The sequence below is a fragment of the Penaeus chinensis genome, chromosome 6 (assembly GCF_019202785.1).
Source record: "Penaeus chinensis breed Huanghai No. 1 chromosome 6, ASM1920278v2, whole genome shotgun sequence".
NCBI lineage: Eukaryota > Metazoa > Arthropoda > Malacostraca > Decapoda > Penaeidae > Penaeus > Penaeus chinensis.
In genome coordinates, this window is record NC_061824.1 from 7,031,228 (window position 1) to 7,041,227 (window position 10,000).

The following is a 10,000-nucleotide window of genomic DNA, read 5'->3' on the forward strand; positions in this document are numbered from 1 at the left end:
TGTTCATTTCAGTCTCCAGGTTGCATTGCTGCTTCGGTTCCTGGGGGAGAAATGAGAGGTTTTTTTTATTATTATTCTTGATGGTGAATCATGGGGGAAAAGGGCGAGGGAGGGAGAGAAGCGGAGGAAGGGAGGAGAAATGAGAGAGAAGGGAGGGAGGGAGGGGGATGAAGAGAGAGAGAGAAAGGGAAGGAGAGGGAAAGAGAGAGAGAAGAGGAACTCCAGAGAGATGCGAAACTATTAATTTATTTTACCATTATCCGCGATGATCATGAATTTTAGAAACAGTGAGGGAGTGACAGAGAGATAATGTAAAGAAAGAAAGAGAGAAGAGACAGACAGATAGACAGACAGACAGACAGACAGACAGACAGACAGACAGAGAGCCAAACAAACAGATAGACGAACAAGCAGACAGACAGACAAGACAGATAGACAAAAAAAAAAAAAAAAAAGAAAACAGAGACAAACAGAAAAAAGATGGAGCAACAGTAAATAGAGAAATAACAACCAATAAAAAAAAAAAAGGAAAACGAAAGAGAGAAAGAGCGAGAAACAGATAACCATACAGACATAGAACAAAAAGAGATATTTGGAGTCAGACGCCCGACTGTGTGTGTCTGGCGAAGAGGTAGAGACAGAGGTTGACTGGGGTGTTGGGGGGGGGGGGGTATATCAAAGCTAATCAAAAGGGGATCATGAATTATGTATAAATGTTCCCAGAAGAGACATGACGTAAGCCACGCTAACCTGAATGTCATGCTGCTGAGGACACCAAATCGCAATATATTTATCAATGCATATATAAGAAAATAGATGGAGAAAGCAGGTTTTAGAAATAAAATCCATTATAGAAAGGATGACTAAGCTTCAAGTACAATAATCGAAAAGAATTTTTAAAAAATCATTTGTTTGAGAGAATCGAATCGAAATTATGAAAATGTCAAAACAAAAACAAAAACAAAAACAAAAACAAAAAAAGATAACGACAAACAAAAAATATAAACAACGAAACACCAATCAAATCGTAAACAAATTTAAAAATACGTGATAATCAGCAACACTAATCGTAAACAAATAAAAACATGAAAATTAGCAGCACAAACAAGCAAACAACAACTAAACAAAAACAATACTATACCCACACCAGCACCACTAACGACTGTTATCATTCTCAGCTGCTGAAGAAAGAACAAAAAAACAAAACAAAAAAAAATGTTCAACAACATTTGGAAAGATTTATTCTAATTAACTCCAGTTTATTTGCAAGGAAATTATTGTTTCTGGTGCGAAAGAGGCCGGTTAGGAGGAGGGGGGGGAAGGAGGGAGGGGGGAAGGGGAGAAGGGGAGAGGGAGGAGGGGGGAGGGGGGGGGAGAAGGGGAGGAGGGGAGGATAATGGGTGGAAGAGATATGGTTATCAAGTAGAAAGAAATAATAAGCGATAGATAAATAGACGGGTAGAAAGATACATAGACACATAGAGATAAAGATGGATAGAATATAGATAGATAAATAGACAGATAGATATATAAACAGACAAATAGATAGACAGCTAGATAGACAGGTAGACAGTTGAGAAGAGAAAGAGAGAGCGAGAAAGAGAGCGAATGAGTGAGTAAGGGAGAAAGAGAGAAAGACTGTTTATAAAGAGTGGGTATAAAAAGTTAATGAAGGAAATGACCACCATCGTTATCATTATTATTATTGCCATTGATAATTTTATCATTATCATCCTTATCCTTGTTGTTATCATTGTCATTATCATTATTCTATTACTATTGATTTTAATGTTTTATCATTATTATTATTATTATTATTATTATTATTATTATTATTATTATTATTATTATTATTATTATTACTATTATCATTATTATTTCTATCATTGCTATTATTATTATTGTTATTAGTATCATTATTATTATTGATATTATTATTATTATTATTATTATTATTGCTGTCATTATTATTGTTCTTATTAGCATTGTTATCATTATCATTATTATCATAACAATTATTATTATCCTTACTTATAATCATCATCATCATTATTAGCAATAATATTATTACCATTATGTTTAATATTACTGTTAAACTTAATGTCATTATTAGCATCATCATTATTTCTATCATTACTATTATTGTTGGTATTATTATCATTATCATTATCATTATCATTATTATCATTATTATTATTATTACTATTAATATTATTATCATTATTACTATTATTATTACTATTATTGTTATTGTGTTGTTGTTGTTATTGATGTTGTCGTTATAACTATTATCATTATTGTTATTTTCATTATTATTATTGCTATTATTACTATTATTATCATTACTATTATTGTTGTCATTATTATTATTTTATCATTATTATTATTATTACTATTATTATTATTATTATTAATTTTGTTGTTATTATTAGCATTATTATAATTTTCATTATCATCATGATAATTATTATTATCATCACTCTAATTATAATCATCATCATCATTATCATTATTAACAATAATATCATTATTATCATTAATGTTAGTGTGACTGTTATTCTTAATATCATTATTAACATCATTATTTACATCATTATCATTATTGTTGTTGTTATTATTATTTTATTATTATTATTATTATTATTATTATCATTATCATTATCATTATCACTATCATTTTCATTATTATTATTATTATCATCATTATCATTATTTCTACTACTATTATTACTACTATTGTTGCTATTACTATCATTCTTATTTTACCATCATTGCTATTTTCTTCATCATCATCATCTTCATCAATATCACTATATCGTTATTGCTATTATTTATTATATTATTATTATTATTGCTATTATCATTATTATTATTATTACTATTGAAATTACCACTATCACTGGCATCATTATTATCTTTATTATTACTATTATCATTACTGTTATTACAATTATCATTTTTATTATCCTTTTTATTATTGTTGTTGTTGCATTATCATTATCATTATGATTATTGTTACTATCATTAGTCGTAGTAGTAGTAGTAGTAGTAGTATTGTTATTATCATTATCCTTATTATTATCATTATCTTCATCATTACAATGAACACTTTGACATCTTATTTCTACCACTGTTATCATTAAATGATTGTTACTTTTTATTATTTTTGTTATTTGTTTATCATTGTTATAGTTCTTATCGTCCTTGTTATCGTTATATCATGTTGGTAGATATATTCTTCTTGTTATCATTAACTCTTGCCTTATTATCTCTCTTCTCTTTGCCACATTCGTAATCAAGAAATAATATGTATGAGTGATGTAATTCAAAATACGAAGCATGTATTGACAAAACAATTTATTTTTATCATTCTGATGTATTGATAAAAAAAAATATATTAATATCAATCCGATATACAGCAAATAACAACGGTACAATATGATTTTAATGATTCTTAATAACAGTTACATTAATACACATAAAAAAGAAAAAAAAAAAAATTACTCACTGGTCTTTTTTTCAGTTTTGGAAAATTGATTGTTAAAACCAACTTTAGTTATTCTACTCGTATGATGTGTTTTCAAATTAGGATCAGAAGTATTCCCAAGAATCCGAAGCACCATTCATGAGCATCCGCATAACCGTCCTTAAAACGCAGTCTCTTTGATCCATTGGAGGTAGAACAGTTGCCGGATGTTGACGTAGAGGCCGGCGTAATCCCGAAGGCCACAGCCGAAGCCCTGGGAGATGACCCCCGCCAGTGTGTATCGATTGCATTCGAAGTGCACAGCCGGACCGCCAGAGTCACCCTGGGGATAGAAGGGAGGTAGGTTGAGGTTAGTACAGTGTTAACGTGTCGGTCTCTCATCCGAGGGGTCGGCGGTTCGCGTCCCGCTCAGGCCCGAGAAATTGCAATTGTTGCATGGAGGTTACTGCAGTGGTTGGGCACCACGGCGGGTAAGGATTAAAGTCAGACAAGTCAACACCAGCTGGCACAGGCCTGGCTTCCCTCACAGGCATAGCCCAGGCGAGGCACCGCGGTTCATTAACGTGCACCGCTTCACACACCTGACATCTTATGGAGATTATTTCTCGTTACTCTCCTCGAATTAAAACTAATGAAATTTTAAAAATAGAGCTTGCATAACACACATATTTTGCAAATAAAATGAGTTAGTGCTTCAAATATCTTGGTGATGGTATCTGTGTTCACGACTAAATAAATAAAATGATTGAAGATAATAAAAGTCCTGCTGGAACTATACCTGACAAGCGTCTTTGCCCCCTGCAGTAGTACCAGCACACACGGTCTCTTCGCTGATTCCAGAAGGCCAAACTGTATTGAAGAACACCAGTTCCTTGTACTGCGCATGGCAGGTGGACGACGGGAACACCTTCACCTGAACTTCCTGCAGCGACGAACTCCTGTGGCCGCCTGCATCAGAAGAACAGGAATTTGTGTTATGAAGTACACTACATCAAGTGTTTTAGAGTATCTATATGCAATCGAAAGTAGGAAGAGATGAAGAATACGGTATACTGTATCTAACATGGGGTCATATATATATACATATATATATATATATATATATATGTATATATATATGTATATATATATGTATATGTATATATACATATATATATACATATATATTTATATACACATACACATATACACAAATATACACATATATATATATATATATACATATATATACATATATATACATATTTATACATATCATCATCATCATCATTATGGAGCTAACGCCGGCAGGGGCGCATAGCCGCATCCACCCTCCGCTTCCACCTACGAGGATCCCTCATGGCGAGCCGCCAGGCAGGGGCCCGGCCCATCTCTAGTTCCTCACGACAGGTTTGATCGATTTGCCCAAGCCACGACCTTCTCGGTCGTCCCACAGGCCTCCTCCACCCAGGGTTGTCTCGGACAGAGACAACCTGATGGGCAGGATCATCCTGTGGGAGTCGAGCCAAGTGGCCATATAGCCTGAGTTGGCGATCACGGATTGTGCAAGTAACAGGTCCTGTACCGGTCTCACGGTGCAGCCGTTGGTTGGACACATGGTCCCGCCAACTGTACCCCATGATCCGGCGCAAGGATCTGTTACAAAAGGCATCAAGACGAGATTCCAGAGCACAAGATAGTGTCCAAGTTTCACTACCATAGAGTAAAACTGGCAGTATCAGGGCCTTGAAAACACGTAACTTGGTCCTTCTGCACAGGTACCGACATCTCCAAATACTCTTGTCGAGAGATTTCATGACCCCTGCTGCCAGGCCAATCCGTCTACTGACTTCTTGGTCTGACAGCCCAGAGTCGTGAAATGCACTACCGAGGTATATAAAGCTCTTTGTGACTTCGATGTTTTCCCCGCAAGCACGTATCGACTGTACAGGGTCTCCTAGCAGGCCCCCAAAATCCTGGATCTTGGTCTTGGTCCAGGAGACCTCTAGCCCCAGGGGCTTTGCTTCATTGCTAAATGCATCAAGAGCCGCTACAAGGGTTTCCAGAGATTCAGAGAGTACGGCAACGTCATCGGCAAAGTCAAGGTCTGTAACCTTGATATTGCCCAGAGTTGCTCCACAGTGACTTTGGACAGTAGCTCTACCCAGTATCCAATCCATGCAAGTGTTGAAAAGTGTTGGTGCAAGAACACAGCCTTGCCTCACCCCTGAACTAACAGGGAAGAAGCTCGACAGGCCCCCACCACACTTTACAGCACTTTCAGTGCCTGTATACAGGTTTGCTATTAGTCCAATAATCCTTATTGGAATTCCTCTTAGTCTCAGGATCTCCCAGAGAGATTCGCGATGCACCGTGTCAAACGCCTTCTTGAGATCGATGTAGGCTGCGAGCAGCCCACGTCCGAACTCACGACGGCGTTCTATAATGATTCGAAGCGCCAGGATGCGGTCTATTGTGGACTTACCAGGAGTGAGACCAGATTGCTCCGGTCTTTGGTGCCTCAACAGGTGGTCCCTGATACGTCTCAGTAAGATGTGTGCGAGTACCTTGCCTGGTACACTGAGTAGTGTAATGCCTCGGTGATTGCTGCAGTCCCACCGATCCCCTTTCCCCTTCCAGAGAGGGATGACCACACCCCTCAGCAGGTCAGGGGGAAAGATACCAGTCTGCCAGATGGCAGACAGGACTGCATGCAAGCCCCTTGCCATAGGTTCTCCACCAGCCTTTAACAATTCGGCTAGGATGCCACAGACACCTGCTGCTTTACCACTCTTCAGCTTGGAGATCGCCCCCCTGATTTCGGTCAGGGAGGGTGGATCCTCGCTGATGGGTGGATCTGGCAGAGGAGTCTCAACATTACCCGCATCCATGTTAACTGTTGGTGGATCAACCTTATACAACTGCTCAAAATACTCAGCCCAACGCACACGCACCCCATCAGGATCTGAGATTATCTGCCCACTTGCTGAGCGGACTGCAGCCGTCTGTGAGGGGGGCTTGGAGTTCAGCTTTCTCAGAGCTTGGTAGGCAGGACGAAGGTCATTTACAAGGAAATGGCTTTCGACCTCCTCTGCAAGACTACTGATAAACTGTTCCTTATCCCTTCTCAACAGTGACCTAGTCCTGCGCACCAGAGAGCGGTGCTAAGTGCGATCCCCTGACAGTCGAGCCGCACGACAAGCATCTGTGGCTTCCAGCGTCTCCTGCGAGATGGAATTCTGTCTTGTTCTTGGGCGTTCACCAATGGATTCCTGAGCTGCATCAAGCGTTTCACGCTTGAAGGTATCCCACATAAGAACAGGGTCTGTCTGGCCCTCGAGTGCTGTGAGACGACCAGAGATAGCCTCGGCAAACCCCCGGGTACACTCGTCCTCCCTCAATCTGTCCAAATTAAACACCCGAGGGTGCTCATTTGGGCGGCGGGGGGTTCTAAAGTGGACCCGGAGAGTAGCCACCACTATTCTATGGGGAGTTCCACAGAACTCAGCGCTTCGATATACCCTGCAGTTCTGGAGGATCCTCCATCGAGTGCTAACGAGGATGTGGTCGATCTCCTTGGCCACTCTTCCTGTATCGCTGTACCAAGTCCAGCGATGCGGGACAGAACGCTGATACCAGGAGCCAGAAATCCTCAATTTCTGGGACCTAGCAAAGTCACGGAAAAGGAGGCTATTCTCACTGCCAGCATCAGCTCCTGAGCCATGAGGACCGACAGACATCTCGTAGCCAGCTCGATCACAGCCAGATACCGCATTGAAGTCGCCCAGCACAATACGAATATCTCGCCGAGGACATCTGTCTGCCACAGATGCAAGTTTGGCGTAAAACATCTCTTTCACCTCAAGTTTATATACATCCGTAGGAGCGTATACAGCAACAAGAGACATGAAGCCAAATGAAAGCTTCAGTCTCAATACCATGATACGCTCATCGACTGGAGTGACCTCAACTACCAAGGGTTGAAATCTGCTGGAGATGGCTATGGCTACTCCCTGGAGATGGTGGCCATCGCTGCGGCCCGACCAGTAGTAAGTGTAGCCACCCTCACTAATCGTGCCACTGCCAGGTCTTCTCACCTCCGAGAGAGCAGCCACCTCAACTCTCAGCTGTTTCAATTCCCTCGATAGTAGTGGTAACCGATCGTCCTGTCGCAGGGAACGGATGTTCCAAGCCCCCACCCTGACAGTCCGCCTGAGGTCTAACCTCGGGCAGTCACTCCGGGTGGGCGCCACCTCTGCCACCCCTACCGACGCCGCCCCATGTAGAGGAGGTTGGCTGGCTGCAGGCCCCATAATCCACCTGCAGGGCTCCCTAGGGCTTTCCCCCACAAGCATCACGCCAGGCTGGCGGCCGCTGGGACCCAGCTGGGACTGGGGGTAACCCCCCCTCCCCACCCGAGTCCCAGCGGTCGCCAACCCAGAGGGATCCACAGCCCGCCGTACTTGCTGGGTAGGAGGGACTTTAGCCCTCCCCCCAGCGTCAACTTCTATATTAGACGTTGCCAGTGGTTATCTCGGGGGGGCCGACTGGCAAGGCCTGCCTCCCCACAGCCGCCCATTAACCCCAGGGGGCGCAGGGGACAGGAGTTAGTACGAAGCCAGGGCGTATCCACACGCCGGTGGGCCATAGCTCCGTACCTTTAGGGCCTACTGCTGCTCCAAGAGCCTCCACAGTTCAGCCTAGGACCGCAAGGTACCTAGTTTCCATGGGTGGCCACGAGGAGGCACTGTAGAAGTCTTGATGATGGAGAGGCTATGAGCTGGCAGGAGTCTTATGCATAGCTGCTCCCTTTTTCGCACCAGGCTAGCCAGCGGTGGCAGCTGAAAGCGGGAAGGCATGCAAGCAGGCACTTAACGCTAACTAGGCTACCACACCATCGCTTCACATCATCCCGAGCATGAAGCACCCACCCATACATATATATATACATATATATACAAATATATACATATATATACATATATATACATATATATACATATATTTACATATATATACATATATATACATATATATATACAAAAACACATATATATACATATATATACATATACATATATACATATATATCCATATTTACATATATACAATGTAGATAAGGTATAAATGAGAATAAATATCTTCACAATACAAGAGATATATTTGACGGAGATGCATTATGTATTTCTGACGAAGATATAATCGAAACCGGTCAAAGACATCCCTTGTATTGTGAAGATATTCATTCATATTCATACCTTATCTACATTTGTCAACATGAATTCGGTTCATATATATATACATATATATGTACATATATATACGCACATATACATACATATGTATACATGTATATACATATATACATACATATGTACTTATATATGAATATAGATAGATAGATAAATAGATTTCTGCATGTGTGAATATAAATATATATATATATATCAAAATGGAAGAACGGAAAAAGGCACTGACCTGCTTGAGTATTTCCCCAGCCTGTGACAGTGACTCCACTGTTCACAAGTCGAGAGGGGCTACGCTGGTTCCACGGCAGGCACACAGGTCGGATGAAGTTCTGACAGGTAAACAAATTGCAATATATTTCCTCTATCACCTATACATATTGTAGCAACAGTAACCTCCTTATGACAATGTAAGGATTATATCAATATTGTTTTATACCAGTGCCTTTACAAAAACTCTCTGGCAACTATGTATATAAATGGAAATGCTGGGTGGAGGGGTACTGACCCTCTTACCCAGTAAGTAAGGCAGGTTGTGGGTTCTATTGGGAGGGAGGCTGCTGGGGCACAGATGGGAACGGGAGTTACTGGTCCCGCCTGCGCTCTGGCAGCCGCCAACCCAGTGTGAGGCCTATGGGGCTAAGCCCAAGGGAACCCCACAGGCGGACGTTGGGCCTCACAGCCTGCCAACCCCCTTTATATAGGGTAGCATCAGCAGAAGTGGCAAAGGTGGTGTCCACCCAGAGCAACAGCCCAAGACTGGGTAAGAGCTTGGAACATCCGGTCCTTGTGGCAGGATGAGCATTTACCTCTGCTATCATGGGAACTGAAGTGGTTGCCCACGCGGAGGTGAGAAGATCTGGCAGTGGAACCATCAGTATGGGTGGGTACACCTAATTCTGGCCAGGCCGGGGCAATGGTCATCTCCAGGGGGTAGCCATAGCTATCTCCTGCCGACTTCAACCCTCAGTAGTTTTATGGCAATGACACTGAGGCACACTTTTGAAATTGTGTCTCTTATTGCTGTGTATGCTACTACCAATGTGCTTTATCCGGTTATGATCAAGCTGGATACAAGATGTCTGTTGGTCCCCAAGGCTCGTGAGCTGATCCCAGCAGTGAAAACAGCCTCCTTCTCCAGGACTTTGCTAAGTCCAAGAGACGGAAGATTTCTGGATCCTGGTATCAGCATTCCAACCTGCTTGCTGGACATAGTACAGTGATACAGGTACTGTGGCCAAGGAGATCGACCACATTCTTGTCAGCACTTGCTGAAGGATTCTTCAGA

General features: G+C 41.5%; 1 protein-coding gene across 3 annotated transcripts in view; it reads right to left on the reverse strand.

Annotated features, from left to right (window-relative positions):
* The window catches only part of LOC125026414 (venom protease-like), a 15,160-nt gene that overhangs the window by 106 nt on the left and 5,054 nt on the right, over window positions 1-10,000 (reverse strand). For 2 of the 3 annotated variants that reach the window (XM_047614855.1, XM_047614856.1), the window contains 3 exons: window positions 8,945-9,044; window positions 4,266-4,435; window positions 3,341-3,809 (listed from right to left, as the gene is read on the reverse strand). In XM_047614855.1, coding sequence (XP_047470811.1) covers window positions 3,648-3,809; window positions 4,266-4,435; window positions 8,945-9,044 — 432 coding nt within the window. In that variant the 3' untranslated portion in view covers window positions 3,341-3,647. Of the gene's footprint in view, window positions 41-3,340; window positions 3,810-4,265; window positions 4,436-8,944; window positions 9,045-10,000 lie in introns of those variants that run through there. The other variant, XR_007114938.1, reaches the window with a different exon arrangement.